The sequence below is a fragment of the Anser cygnoides genome, chromosome 2 (assembly GCF_040182565.1).
Source record: "Anser cygnoides isolate HZ-2024a breed goose chromosome 2, Taihu_goose_T2T_genome, whole genome shotgun sequence".
Lineage (NCBI taxonomy): Eukaryota > Metazoa > Chordata > Aves > Anseriformes > Anatidae > Anser > Anser cygnoides.
Window position 1 is genome coordinate 107,949,594 of NC_089874.1, and position 15,578 is coordinate 107,965,171.

General features: G+C 46.2%; 1 protein-coding gene across 1 annotated transcript; it reads right to left on the reverse strand.

Annotated features, from left to right (window-relative positions):
- Positions 1-2,875: 2,875 nt before the first annotated feature.
- On the reverse strand, positions 2,876-10,810 carry TUBB6 (tubulin beta 6 class V). Its single transcript, XM_048077110.2, has 4 exons — positions 10,652-10,810; positions 10,226-10,334; positions 8,984-9,094; positions 2,876-4,422 (listed from the first exon to the last, which is right to left on the reverse strand). Exons 1-4 carry the CDS (start codon positions 10,706-10,708, stop codon positions 3,359-3,361), a joined length of 1,341 nt encoding a protein of 446 aa, XP_047933067.1. The 5' UTR covers positions 10,709-10,810; the 3' UTR covers positions 2,876-3,358.
- Between the last annotated feature and the right edge of the window lie 4,768 nt (positions 10,811-15,578).

Here is a 15,578-nt window from a genome sequence, read left to right on the forward strand (position 1 = left end):
CTCCTACCCCCAGTTTGTGCCATTTACCTGTATAGAGCTTAAACGTCACTCTTGTTTAATTGCAGCATGCAATTAGTAAGTCTCTGATACTGTAAAGGAGATGCAAGTTCCTTTGCCCCTGTTTTTAGAGCATCAGCCTACTTTGTGTAGCCTCACCTCACTAAGTTTACGTAATTTGTGCCATAAGTGGCAGAAGTTGTGCTGGGATCTTGGAGTCAAAACAAAGATATTAAAACTAATTAAACGCTACCCAACCTCCTCCTTTAAAGAGGACTGTTAGCCTACAACTGTAAGGCTTCAAGTGGTTTAGCTTAAATCAAGAAAATCAAGTTCAGTCTGTGCTGTGGCTGCCAATAAAGGCAGATTATTTTCATTTGCAAACGCAGAGCAGTGCGGCTTCAACTAGCAGGGGCTCGCACAGCAGGAGGGGAGGCACTGCCTTCCCTGTTCCTCCTGCTGCTGGGAGAGGGTGCGGGGCGAGACCCTCTTTTCAGCCTTGCCCCTGTTCCCAGGGGGTGACTGCCCTTTCCTTAGAGATTTGTAGCCTTAGAGAAAAAAATGCAAGTGAGAAAAGGGAGAAAAGTGAGCTCAGGACGCAGATAAATCAAGAGCCTAAGGGGAGCTCGGCCCAGGCAGCACGTGCAGGGGCTCTGTGGCCGAAAACGGGCTCTGCCTGAGCCCTTGCTGGCTGTGACCAGAGCAGCTTTGCAAAAGCACCCCCCCCCCACCCGGCTAGGGTCCTGCTTCTGGCCTGATAGCACGCCTTCCTTCCACCGCACGCCTCGCCCACTCTGTTTTAAAGTGGGGTCACTTAGGAGCTCATTTTCTGTAATTTTTTTTTCCCCTCTCATGCTTGTGCTGGCAGAGGTGTTTGTGTCTGGGTGGCACCAGGAACTGCACTCAGGTCGGGCTTGACCTGGCACCACACAGCTGTGTTGTTTCGTGCCGCCAGGTGCAAAGCAGTAAAAAGGAGAGCCGATGACAGTGGGCTAGCCACAGAAAGGAAGGGTGCTGGGGACTAGGTCGGAAAAACAGCGGGGAAATGAAAAACAAAAGTGAGGAATGTGAAAAAGCCAAACAAAGCCAGGCGTGACTCAGCAGGTACGTTTCAAAATAAAAGACGTTTCTAAGTAAAGAGCAGAAACTTACTCGAAAGGAAATGCAACTGAAGGAAACATCCAGCAAACCTATTAATAAAGGAGATTTCTGTTTTGTGTCAAAAAAGGAAGATAACTAGAAAGTTGCTTGAATGAAAGGGAACGGGAATCATTCCAGCTTCCCAGGGCTCATACTGCTTTCACGCAAGCTGGGCCTCCGGTGATGGTACTACAGGCTCCTGTCTCATATGTGTGGGTTCGGTTGTTGTTTTTTTCTTTTCTAAAATCACATGCAAGAGCTGTCTCATTTTTTTGTTGTTTGTTTTTTCCCTCTGAAGGTGCCATTAAGTTGCCTCCCCCACCTCAATACATTCTAGAAATCCTCATCCAGCGGTTGAAAGTAAACACATGCAAAAGAATGACTGAGTCAAAGCAGGATCAGGGACGTTGCAGCCTTGGATTCCACAGGGTCCGGGTGGAATTCTGGCTTGAGTCGATGTCGGAAAAACAAGAGGCTGGCTCACTAAGCGAACACTCAGTTATTCAGGATCTCCGAGATCCCTGGCATTTTTAAAGTATTAACTTAAAAAAGAAATAATTTATTAATAATACCAGAATGTATGGCTGGGACCCAGTAATGAATTCTGTGTTACAATGAAACAGAAGTTCCAGAAGCTAAGAGATGGCTGCTCCTACTTCACCCGAAGAAGCTAGGCGGGTGCTTGTACTTGTCCTTGATGAAAACTTGGTTATTTCCAGCAGTGTATGGAACAAAATTGAGCCGACAGCTTCAGCTTACATGACGAACAGTTACACGGCCCAGACCCTTTATAAAATACAGTCTTATTCCCTGAATCCCAGACTAACCAAAGATCGTCTTTTTAGGATCTTTGGAAATTATGCTTGTAAAGTGCCTTTTTAAGTATTGAGCAACGCCATTGCTTAGCAAGTGCTTCAGAAGGCAAGAAGAAAAAGAGCAAAGAGTTCCTGAAACACACGAAGTTTGGATTTCCGCAGGGTTTTTCCTTTGTTTGCTTGTTTTGTTGCCTAGAAACTGACCTAAGACACTCCGTGTAGACAGAGTGTTCTCTGGCGGAGGCTCTCTAATGGAGAAGGGCTGTTTAATTGATACGACCAGAAGCACAAAGTGCGCGTGAAGGGTGGATACCCAACGGTCCTTCTGTCAAGGCAAGTCAGCTGGGCAAGACAGAGACCTTCTGGTTTCAGCTGTCGTGTAAGCAGATTAGCTGCTGTTCACCTTCCATTTTGCCAGCTGTTTTGAATATGGTGGATAAACACTTTTATCTGTACTTTAACCTCAGCCTACCCAGTGATTTGAACGAGTTCTGGTTACGAGATGTCCACAGCACCCCTAGGGGTGGTGAACTAAAGCCAGGTAGGGCGACGCAGCAGCACGCAGCCAGTGCCTCCTCTCCCACTGCCTTCCCTGGAGTTCCCTGGAGTATCTGACTTTCAGCTATGGGGCACGGTGGAGTGGAGACAGGTGCCAGAAACACCATCAACCGCTGCCAGTTTACACCCCGCGGGTCCTTAGAGCACATACCACAAATGGGCAGATTTCATATATGGCATCTACAATTACTCAGCAACAAGCGATGAAGCCACACAGCTTAGCTCCAGCCTGCAGCTCGCTGGGTATTTCTACAGCATTGACTGCCCAGAACACTTTTGCTTGAGGATACTAATCTTTTTTATTCCATTTTTAGAGAATTGGAGTCAAATGTCATCATTAATACTTACTGTACAGAAACATTAAAAACTTTTTCTTCTTTTTATTATCAGTAAATTTTTGTTCCTGGCAGTTCAGTATTGTGCATTCAGTACAGAATGAATACTTCAAACCCACAAGATTTTCTTACTCAAAATTGGAAGAAAATAGTGCAGCTCCATTTTGTAGATATTCATGCGTATTTTACTTCTTTTCTTGTACACCTTTATGGAAGACGAATTTGTTTGGAAAAAAAAAAAAGATCCCAAACTAGCAATCTCTGTGTTCAGACTCCTAGGCCGAAGTCTTAACCGAATGCCTTACGTTTGTCTCATGAACAGAAATAGCCTGATTTTCACAAACACTGAATGTCCTCAGTTCCCAGTGACCTCAATGGGCTCTGAAGAGCACCACTAGCATCTGAGACTCATGTTCCCTTTTTTTTTTTGAAGCCTAGATACAGATTTATAAGCCTAATTATTACAAATCCAGATGCGAGAATTTGGCCTCGAAAATAGCATACCTAATTTCTTTATTCATTGATTTCTTCTTCCTCATCTTCAAACGCTTCTTCTCCATCATTTGCTGTAGCTTCTTGGTACTGCTGATACTCTGACACCAGATCATTCATGTTGCTTTCTGCTTCCGTGAATTCCATTTCATCCATTCCTTCTCCCGTGAACCAGTGGAGGAAGGCCTTTCTCCTGAACATGGCTGAAAACTGCTCCGAGATCCTTTTGAAGAGCTCTTGAATAGCAGTACTGTTGCCGATGAATGTGGAAGCCATCTTGAGGCCACGAGGCGGTATGTCGCACACTGCCACCTTGACGTTGTTTGGGATCCACTCCACAAAGTAGCTGCTGTTCTTGTTCTGGATGGCCAGCATCTGCTCGTCAACCTCCTTCATCGACATGGGACCACGGAAGACGGTAGCCACCGTCAAATATCTCCCATGCCTTGGGTCACAGGCTGCCATCATATTTTTGGCGTCGAACATCTGCTGGGTGAGCTCTGGAACGGTGAGCGCTCGGTATTGCTGGCTGCCTCGGGCTGTCAACGGAGCGAAGCCTGGCATGAAAAAGTGAAGGCGCGGGAATGGGACCATGTTTACTGCCAGCTTCCGGAGGTCAGCGTTGAGTTGGCCAGGGAAACGCAGGGATGTGGTTACCCCGCTCATGGTAGCGGAAACCAAGTGGTTTAAATCACCGTACGTTGGAGTGGTGAGCTTCAGCGTGCGGAAGCAAATGTCATACAGAGCTTCATTGTCAATGCAGTAGGTTTCATCCGTATTTTCAACCAGCTGGTGGACCGAGAGCGTAGCGTTATAAGGCTCCACCACGGTATCAGAGACCTTCGGGGAGGGCATGACGCTGAAGGTATTCATTATCCTGTCAGGATATTCCTCTCGTATCTTACTGATGAGCAGGGTTCCCATGCCAGACCCTGTCCCTCCTCCCAGGGAATGAGTGAGCTGAAATCCTTGCAAGCAATCGCAGTGTTCACACTCCTTTCTTACTACATCAAGTACGGAATCAACCAGCTCTGCCCCTTCTGTATAGTGTCCTTTGGCCCAGTTGTTTCCTGCACCAGTTTGTCCTGAAACAATAAACAATAGGGAAAAAATTATATATAAAGTTATTGGTAGGGTTTGGCATTTGGACACCAAATAGATTCACATCACATCTGTTAAAAAAAAAAAAAAAGCTGCTATAAATCTGTCGGGTAGGTAACTGGGCTCTTCAGTTTTGCCTACAAATGTTTTCAGCAGTATCCACAAGCTTTTTAACACGGTCTCCTTTTGCCTCAAATCCCCCTTAGTTTTCATTTATGCCTCTGGGCGGCTTTCTGGTTTTTTCGTATTTAACTTTCCATAAATGCAAAGATGGCATTGACTCCATGCTTTGAAAGCTCTCACACTCCCAATCCTACTCATTCCATAAACACAAGGAGACTGTTTATATTTAAATGCTCTCAGTTTATAAGGACCATGATGTATACAAAGCTAAATCACAGATATGCATTTCTAAATGAAAGGTTCTTGGACTGTTCCCATGAGTTGCTACTGCCAGACAGGAGGCATTGTTGTCACTCAAGGGTAAGGCTGGGCTTCGGAAATGCTTTTTAACTTGCTATATCAAGAACTATAACTTTTTAAATTCAGGGTTACCTAGCCTGAATCAAAATAGTGATCAACAGAAACTTCACAAATGTTATTTCAAAAATTTGGGGGTTACTAAGTGCCTTTTAACTTATACTCATTTCCCTAGAAATTCACTGTTCTTTGGGATCTGCAAAGCAACTTGCAAAATTGGATTATTTGCATTTGATGAGCCCTTGATTTTCTCCCCCTGCTTCCATTTTCCTTTAATACTCCCATTCCTCCCAGTCACTGCTACATACACACGTCGTGCCACCAAACCCAGCCAGCAGTGCCATTGTGAGAGGTCATCAGAAGGAGCGACAGTTTCAGAATCAGGTACAGGGCTGTCAACTCCTGCATTGTTCTCCAAGTCCTCCCTTCCTTCCTACTACCATGTCTCAATTCAATTCCCAGTGTCTGTGTGTTGATGCCGAACATACGAATTTGGGAAACTGCCTGCGGGGGTATTGTTCAGATATGATATATTTTATTTTCACTGCAGAAATGCTTGGTTTCCTCATGATGTATTCAGTTAGTTGATGCATTGTTCTACACACTGCTATATTTTTCTCTCTTTAAATCTAGGAAGCTCAGCACTTCCTGTCCAGCTGGGCAAAGCACAAAGTAATATCCTTCCAGGATTAAATATGCTTGCAACGATCTGCAGTGTGCTTGAGCAGGTCTCCTACTATAGATAGGGATCTGTATAACACATCACACTGCACATTAACAAGACATTGCTCTAAGATGCAGAAGGATTTTAACAAGGCCAAATTCTGAGTTTAGAACTATATTTTGCAGATCGTCCCTTGTGCGCACACAGTATCATCCTTCTCCAGTAGGCAGTAAGATAAGGAGAGAACAGGAGAGAATGGAGAATAGGAACAAAGAGTGAGGAAAGAAGAGAATGGTAATTACTCTTGAAAACGTGGAAAATATATGTTCATGGAAAAAATTGATTTTACTTGCTTTTTCTTAGCTTGCAAAGTAAGTTAGGAGGTAAAATGGCTAATCCAGAGGTGGGCCTCTTCTCCTTCAGGCTATCCACTGCATCAGACTCCTTAAAAATCCAAGTTGCATAAACTCCTAGAAGCCCACAGGATCACTGCCACCTCTCTCTGTTGCACTAACAGAGCCTTTGTATTTAAATCACGGTTTAACTGTAGTGGTGGCTGCCTTCACCAATGCGAATCGTTTCCCTCCACCCTGTAACTATCAGCTGCTCCTGTGATAACATCCCACTCCACCTACTTACTCAGCCACCTGCCTAGGATCTCCTACTATGTTTCCCTAGGAGATTTCCTGCTGGGCACACACACGCCCAGTAAGCTGATGCTTCCAGACCCCCTGGCTCTATAGCACCACAAGACCACCACACATGCGCAATCCCTGGAAGCTCCAGACTTATCTGTTACAATACCATACAGTGCGGAGGTGCCAGGGGTATGACAAGGCTGCCATATACCTGGAAGTCTTGACCACAATTGTGAAACCCCACTGGATGCTCCCCACTTATCAGATACCCAGCAAACCTCTGAAAATCTTAGACAAACACATAGAATTGTCAAACTCCACCTAGACTAAATCTAAGCATGGAAAATGAGCGTGTATCCGCAAAAATCAGGACTTGGCAGATCTTTCACCAGTCCCGGAAGCTCTGTATTGTACGTAGCCAGTCTCTAGCATCCTGCCTCTGCCTCTTCTCACTGTGCATTTTCTGAGATCTAAAGGAAGTCTACAAGTAATCCCACAACTGATCTGTGCTGTTGGTACCTCCAAATCTTCCCACCACTATTTCTTTCTCCAGTGAACTGTAGAACTATTACACATGCTCAGGCTGAGCTGCACACGCACGGAAGCCATTTGTTTAAAAGACTATTTATTTTTTAATCTCCAAAATAGCAACTATTTCCTGCAATCTTCTTTCTCTCCCTCTCTCCACTGCTTGAAATAAAAGACAAGTCTGGGAGGAGACTGGCAGCTTGTATACTACTGCTTAAAAGCCCATAAAAAAGGAGCTACATCAGACTGCTCACAGTGGTTCCTGGTGGGCAGCCTTACGCCATTAGGAGGCCAGGAGACCTGCTGCTCTCCTGCGGCAAGCTCGTTCCACCTGTGCATCTTCACCTTTTGGATCAGTACCCTGCCAACACCAACAGTAAAGCACGAGGATTATGTCTGCATCTATCTCAATCTCCTGCTGGTCTGGGCTAAAATTCTTGTATCTGGAGTGTGTGATTATGTACCCAGTATACCTGAATCAAGTTCTGACTCATGGTCCACAGCTACTCGCTACAGAGACGTGCAGACGGATGTGTTTATACAAGCAGAGGCTGCAAACATCTCCATCAGAACGAGCCCTAACGGCCTGTGACACAGCGAGTATGGAACAGCCAGCTTCTGTCACAAAATCCTCTGTTGGCCAGGCTGGATTTTTAAAAAGAGAAAACAAAACGCTTTGTCGGCTTTTGACACAGAAGATCATTACTTCAGCACTCGGACAGCCATTCTGCATTATTCAGCAGGTTGGGAGGACAGTGCCTGATGCTGGCGGGGGCCTCTGTCAGATACGAATCCATCACATGCTGTTGGCTCATTGTTAGCTTGGCAGGAAGGGAGTGCAGTGAACTGAACTGCTGTATTGTATTGAAGACACTGAATTGATTTTGCTCTGGTATTATTGGTGATATGCCAAGTGGTGAAGTTCCAGCTCAGGTATTTCCAAAGGTCAACTGAATTCACTTTCAAGGGGCTGCTGTGGTCCATGCAAGAGAAAGGGAGTAAAAGCAGAAACCTGAATATAAGAACATTTTGTACAGCTGCCTATGGCTTTTTATCCCAAGCTTACTCATACATATTGTAACTTAAAATTCCTTTGTAAGATGCCTTTAAAAACACTGCCATGGAGTATAAGGGAGAAGAAGAGGGACAGCATTAAGAATCTGAAGTCAGTTAAAGACTTAAAGTGACTCACTATGGCTTCTTATTCCCTACCTCAACAGCAACAGTCTGGTCTGCAGCTTGTTTCATACCACCCAAATAATGTTTATCTGTTCTCTGTCTGTCCCTGGCATTGTTCCTTCTTCATGTTAACACAATATACCAAACTAACTTGCAACCTAAGCTTGCCTTGGCAGGAGGAAATGTGTTTTGTGGCTAGTACAAACTTGGAAACCAGAAGGACATGAGAGTTCTCATGGTAGCTTTAATTCAGACTTCCTGTTTGAGCAAGTGGATCACTTGACTTTCACACGCTGTTTCTTCTTTAGTGCAAAGGAGCCGATAATGCTTCTGTACTTTGTAAGGATGCTATGAAACTGAATCATGGTAATGTGCACTTTTAAGCTTCAGTGGAGAGTACTACAGAAGTGCAAAGCAAAACAGCCAAGGCTAGAACCACCCTGTCCACAAATACTGCAAAACCTGAAGTTCCTCACATGCTCTCAGACTGTTCCTCATTATGTTGGAGAATAACCCAGAAACCAGCCATACATGAGTGTTTTTCATATTAGAATTGATCTTCTTCTACCGCCTACTATGCCATACTGCAAGACTCTGCTGAAAAAGTTAAACTAAACACAGCCTTTAAACAACTTCACATCAAGCACTTAACATCAATTCAAGTCAAGAACAGCCTGGCTGGTTTGTGGTTGAGGTTCCCCCCCCCCTTTACATTTCCTGCAGAATTTCCATGTACTTTGTTGCAAATAAGTAGTCTCAGGATTTCCGTAAAGTTCATAAGTATTGAAAGCAAGTGTACACTATCTGAGTATCACAGGAAACTTTCAGTAGTTTGCTAATTGAAGGGACAATTAACAGAAGAATGACTCTTTCAGTTAATGGAATCTTTTGGCTGACTTAGATAATTGGAACTGCTTTGTTAAGCTATTAAGACTTCTGAGTACTAACGATCACTTGGGAATAGGGAAGAGGCAACATAGTTTAAATGCTTTTTGACCATTCACTCGGTAATTGAACACCTGTTGGATTTTTTTTTTTTAAGTGACACCTACATACCAAAGATGAAGTTATCAGGCCGAAAGAGCTGACCAAAAGGACCAGATCTCACACTGTCCATGGTTCCCGGCTCCAAGTCCACTAAGACTGCTCTTGGTACAAATTTCTGGGCTGCAAATCAAAAAAATAAACATACCCTCAATGTTCAGAAAAATAACTAAAACACTTACAGCTCTTAACATACAATTATGTTATATTGCATGTTAGTAGTCTAATATAAATTAGACATATATTTCCTATACAGGAAGTCAGGTGGTAAAAAAAAATCTCAGCATCATAGGAAGAAATCAATTCTACTTGAACAACAGACTTGACATCAGATGTCAATGGTACATGACATTTTGTAAGCTCTTTTTTCTGTGTATCATGGGGTAAGTGGAGAGTTTATGTCCAAATGTTCCTAAAACATTTCACAAGCTTGATGCTTGAAGGAATCACCTCCAATGAAAGTGCTACTTGGTGTAGGTACAAACAATAGCAGATTAGCATCCCTACCACAAAGCACAAAAAAGGAATCACAGAATGGTTTGGGTTGGAAGGGACCTTAAAGATTCCTGGTTCCAGCCCTGGTTCCAGCACCTGGTTCCAGCCCCCGTGCCATGGGCAGGGACACCTCCCACTAGATCAGGTTGCCCAAAGCCCCATCCAGCCTGGCCTTGAACACCTCCAGGGATGGGGCATCCACAGCTTCTCTGGGCAACCAAAATAGTTGAAATTGTTCAAAGAAACTAAGGTAAATAACATGCATTAACCTAGGCTGAAATGCTTGCACTTTTGGGTTCTTCTCAAGAGCTGGAAGGACTCCTGGTCCCCAGTTTACCCTGTAATACCTTCCAACACCAGACTGACTCACAGGATTTGGGCACTTTTAGCAACTTATCAATGAATCGCCATTAGCTATGGCCCAACCCCCTCCATCCTGAAATCAGCGTACTGCAGATGCGGGCTCACATAAACAACAGTTTAATTTGGGACAACCGATATGACACATCTGATGAATTAATCATACGTTAGAAGAACAAACACCCAGCACAAACAAACTTCCATCTCCAGACACCTCGGCCGTGCCCATACTGGGACATTCCCCCGTGCTACTTCTCCCCACCTGGGGAGACACTAGCAGGTGCCGGGGGGCTGACGGCAAGCAAGGAGGGTAGCCAGATGTGTGGTGCAATTTCACCAAGACCCGCTCTCTCCCAAATTTCTGCGTCCCTCCCCACAGGCTCTCCGCCCCGCACTTACAGGATGATTCATTATAGTAGACGTTGATCCGTTCCAGCTGCAGCGCTGAGTCACCGACGTAGCCTCCGGCTGGGTCGATGCCATGCTCATCGCTGATCACTTCCCAAAACTAGGGGAGGAGAAGGAGCGGGAGGAGAGGAGGGTCAGCGAGCGCCCCGCCGAGCCGGGGGCGGCGGCCGGGCAGCTGCCGGATTCCTGGCGTGCCCCACGGACCCTGCCCTCCCCGCCATTTCGCGCCGACCTGGCGCCGGGAGGGGGCTGCTCGGCCTCCCGCCCGCACTGAATACAAATAAATTAAATAAAAAAGATTTAAAAGTTGGCTTTCAGCGCTTCCCAAAGCCTTTTACGGCCAGCAGGGCTCCTCCCGGGCGCGGCTCCCTCAGGAGAAGCGGCACGGCGGCAGCCCCGTCTGGCCCCCCGGCTCACCTTGGTCCCGATCTGGTTGCCGCACTGGCCCGCCTGGATGTGCACGATCTCCCTCATGGCGACGCCCGCCCCCAGCCCCGGCACGATCGCCTCAGCCTCGCCCTGCCGTGCCGGCCCAGCCCGGCTCTGCCCCCCGCAGGCGGCGCTTTATGGGCTCCGAGGCGGCGCGGACCCCCCCCCCCCCCCCTCCCTCCACACCCCTCCGCCCGCCCAACGGCCGCCCAACGGCCGCCCCCATGCCGGCCGCGGCTCGGCCCCTGCTGAGGGGGGGCTCGGCCCCCGGCTGCGGCAGGGTGCCCCCTGTCACAGCCGCAGGGGGAGTGATAAAATCGTGCCTCCTCCTCGCTGTCCTGGCGGTGGCTAACTGCTCCTCATCCCGGCTGTCTGGGGTGGTTTTGCTGGCAGGTCACAGCGAGCCGCCGCCTGGCGCTCGTCACCGGGACGATGAGGAGACTTTTGTGGAGCAACCTCCCAGAAAGCTCGTGCATGCCCTGGAAGATGCATGGCGTGAGCAGCTTGGTTTTTAACGAAAAGGGAGACCTTCTGTCACCTCCAGACAGGAAACAAGTTCCCAGAACTGCCGTGTCTCCTTTAGGATCCCTTTAGGTAGCCGTTTCACAGTGTCCCAGGTAGAGAAAAGCTGGGTAGCTTGGCTGTCCGTTTTAACGTCCCTGTGACTCTTTGGTGGAATGCCACTTCCAGTGCCACTTAGAGAGCCTGTTCTGATACATAGCCCTGGTAGGAGGCATTCGTCTATCCATGCACATCCTTACTGTCTGAACACATCTCTTTGGTTGTGCAAGACCAGCCCTGAGGCCACAGTTGCAGAACCTCACTCATGTTTTAAAAAAATTAAGTTAGGTTAAAGGTGACCCAGCTGGAATTCTCCAGGACAAAAATCTTGGGTGCTCCCTCCAGTCTGAACACAGTTAAAATAAGCCCAATAAATCTTTATATGACCCCTAAATAACCCCAAATCTGTACCTAGGCTGGGAGGCCTCCTCCTTTCTACCTGCCCCTATGTTGCTGTGACATGACTGATACCAGCTAGACCATGTGCTCTGGGCACCAAACTTGCTTTCCCCTAAATGTTTTTCAGCGGAGCTAGCAGTTTCTTGCAGATGACCTCTGAGTAGCCCACAAACACCACGCTAGGCTGAGTCAAATGCCTTTCTGACATCCGTGAAGCAGCTGGAGGATCAGTGCGTTTGCCTCGCAAGCAGTCAGCACCACAGGATTGGATACTATGTGCCTTTTTCTCTGCAGAAGGACTCAAATAAATGTCCTTCTGTTTGTGATCTGCATTTTTGGAAGAGATCCATGAGCAAGTCATTCGCTCAGTAGCCTGATTATTGAGGTCATCTTGGGCTCTGCTTGAATCTGTATGTCCTTGAATATGCCTTCAGGCCTGGCTTTCCCCATGCTTTGCAGATCCTTTAATACACCATTGTGTCTCATACGTACCGTCAGAGCATTGTGTCTTGTTAGGATCATTTCTGCTACTATGCCACTTTCTAAAAGTCATTCTCCAGATCGCTCGCTCTCCACCTATTCCTGTACGTCTGTCAGCTGGGCTTTGCTTCTTACTAATCTCAATCAAGGAAAGGGTAATACCTCTTCTGTTAATTAGGCACAGCTATCAGGTATGAAATGTACCTGTGGAAGACTTGCATGAATACTTTCAACTTCAGACTCTGTGTGCGAGAGCAGCATTAGACTTCTCAGCGGCAAGCTATCCTGCATTCTGATGGCAGGATCTCAGATTATTCCTGTAACCATTACAACATTGGAATTAGGATTTTAAAATAGGTTTACTCTTATGGCACAAAAGAGCCTAGGCGTAGTTCAAGAACCCGCTACATTAAGTGGTGTAACAACATAAAACCAAAAGGTAGTTGTTAGGGTTGCCAAATCTGCTAGCTGGATAGAGGTGCGGCTGCCACAGCTCGATGCCACTAGCGCAAGTCCAGTTAGTGGAGAGACTGAGTGTGTGTTCCCAATGGGCGCACACACACATCCCGCACCTATACACACATATCCAGCCACACTGATTGGCATGAACAGAAAACACAGCACGCATGCAAACACAAACAGCACCCGTGGCCTCATCCTGCTGCTTTCTCTGGCTTATCAGGGCAAAAGCCCATTAATGGAAAATAGATATGCGTATGTACACGTTATACAATATGGATCCCTCCAGTAGCTGACCTTAGACAGTCGCCTGTTCAGTAGCTGACTCCTGGACCCCAGATCTTCCAGTTGCTGGCACCCAGAAGTGTTGTTCTCAGAGGCCCACCGCCCTGCTTCAGTTCATGGCATTTACACCCACATATACGCTGTGGGTCCCTCATCCAGTAGCTGGTCTTAGACACTCAGCCCATTCAGAAGCTGGCTCCTAGATTCCCTGGTTCTGGTGCAGACTTTTGGCCTTACCAGTAGCTCACCCCCAGACCCCATCACAGTTTCCTCAGTGGCCGGCTTGGGCTGCCCCGCTCCCTCCAGTAGTGAACTCACAGGCTCTCTATTTTCCTCAGTATCTTGCCCAGACTTATGTCTGCTCCAATACATGACCCCCAAGCTTCGTACCCTGCTCTCCAGCACAGCCTGGCTTGATTTTTACTGGTGAACACACTGATGTACAGACCCATACAATGTGCATGCACTCTGGTCTCTTCAGGTGCTGGCAGCACAGACACGAAAGCCCCTGTGACCTGTGGCCCCTACTCTAATTGCTGACACCACACACACATACATGGGGAATGGAGGGTCCCCTCGCCCAGGAAAATGATCAAAATAGAGTTTAATGAGACAAGCCAGACTGAGGTGATAAGTGCAGGGCATAGCCAGACAAGACTTTTTACACCCAGTGGTTCCATTTTAACCCCTAATCCTTTTATTTTTCCATGCTTGTTACTCACCAAACCACCTTCCCCTCCAGCCCCTCATTTCACTACCTCTGACTCCTCCTCCGAGCATTCCCTGGTAAGTCTTGTATGACCCCAAAGACTCTGTTCCCCTGCATTCCCTACTGAGTCCCGTACCCCTAGGCAGTAAGCCCCACGAGTACAGCGAGCCTCTCCCATTGACTCACGGTGATGGGTGTCACACCCGGCCCATGGGCTGATCCCTCTCTGGGAGGAGTCGGGGCCAAGGCTCCTTTTCCACGGGTATGTTATTGGGGTTCCCCCACCTGCCATTGTTCCTGAAGATAAGCCTTTAATCCCATAACCCAACAGCAGCCTTCTGAATCAAATAGTAGTTTTAGATGGAAAATAGGGAGAAAAAAATAGAATTATGTAGGCCAGTGAAGGGGTAAAAGAAGCAGTGAGACTACTGCAGTAGAACCTTTAGTCCACATGTGTCCTGAAAAGCTCTATGTACCAGCAAGTGTTTGTCGTCTTCAAAAGGTTCATCTGCAGTTGGTCCAGTGTCCTTCAGAGGCCAAAACTTTAGCCGTTTTCCCACACATACAAAGCAACCAAGTGAAATAAGCGTCAGGCTGTGGAATTGTCAGCGGTGAGCAAGTTTACCCAAAGTATTTGCATCTCACTTTAACACATTTTAAAACTATTTAAATATGTTCTCATATTCGGTCAGACCTGAACCAACCTGCAGCTTCCCTGTGTTTTATTGCTAGTAATCTGAAAAGAAGCAACACCCATTTCTTGGTCATTGAATGTAAATGTACCTTTGAATCCTTTTCATCATCCGAGCTGGTGTTTACTTGGCAGTTCAGCTGACTTAGGAGATGCAGTTGCCATTATAATGTGTATCTTCAAAAGCCTGCATTCTTGTTGGCTTCGTCCAGGATTTTTAAAGGCACTTAGGTGTTTCAAAATCCTACCATGAGCTTAACTGCCATGGCTTACTTATGGATGTGTTTTAAAACCCAGTAAGTGCCTCTTGGAAGTTTAAGGCACCTAAATATCTAAAGATTTCTTTATAGGTGCTTCATCTGACCGAGTCCACGAGGTTCATTCTATAAATAGATTAACATAAGAACACAATATGTATTCTCTAAAATGGATTTTTACTTGATATCTTTTCCTAAGTGATGAAGCAAAAGATTAAATAGTAAAAGAGGTCCATGCTTATATTTTAGGGAGTGTCGTGACCATTTATGACAGAAAGGATGTGGATGAAGGCATACCTGGCTGCTAGGCCAAGTCTGGATTAGTCTGAGATTAGTCTGAGGCTGGTGTAAACCTAGAGCAGTTCATTTCCACTGGACAGTTCTTTGGTGCTCCAATATGATGGGCAGAGCCCAGGTAGCTCTTTACTCCTGGTAGCAAGTTCTGACAAGGATCTTGGCAGTCAGTCCTAGCAGTGGTGTCAGAGAGTAATAGTAAATGAAATACTTGCATTGCTCCTGTGGGAGATCCCGTTTTAAAAAAAAAAAGCTATATACCTTCATGGTCCAAACAAAGTGTGGGGCTGTAGACCCTCAAGTGTTCTCATCTTGTGCTTTTCACAACGCTGAAATAGAAATGGAGCCCTACAAGATGCTGAATGTGGACGTGGCGCATAGGGACATGGTTTGGTGGTGGTGTTAAGTTGATGGTTGGATTTGATGATCCTAAGGGTCTTTTCCAACCTAGATGATTCTATGATTCTATGGTTATAATTTCCTAACGCAGGATAAAATGTGTAAAGCGCCTCTGTTATAGAGAAGAAGGATTTTCCACTAACAGCAGACCAGGCAATAGTCATCTCCAACAAGGTCACGTGGAAATGTGCTTTAATGTCCTGGAAAAACCCCAGCAAAGTTCTTCTGTATTTAGCAGGTCATATGATATGATTGTTAGCTGCTTCCTGCTTTTCAGGAAACACATTTGTGTTTATATCAGGGTTGTTGCTAGGACTATTTCTATTTACTGGAGGAGTTTTTAAGGACTAGAGAAAAATTCATGTCATAGCAGAACAGTTA

Bases quoted from the DNA above. Each gene is read 5' to 3' on its own strand.
- TUBB6 (XM_048077110.2), bottom strand. From the start codon at position 10,708: ATGAGGGAGATCGTGCACATCCAGGCGGGCCAGTGCGGCAACCAGATC. The intron at 9,095-10,225 runs GTAAGTGCGGGG...TTTGATTTGCAG, and splicing joins CTACTATAATGAATCATCCT to CCCAGAAATTTGTACCAAGA. The intron at 4,423-8,983 runs GTATGTAGGTGT...TTATTGTTTCAG, and splicing joins GCCTGATAACTTCATCTTTG to GACAAACTGGTGCAGGAAAC.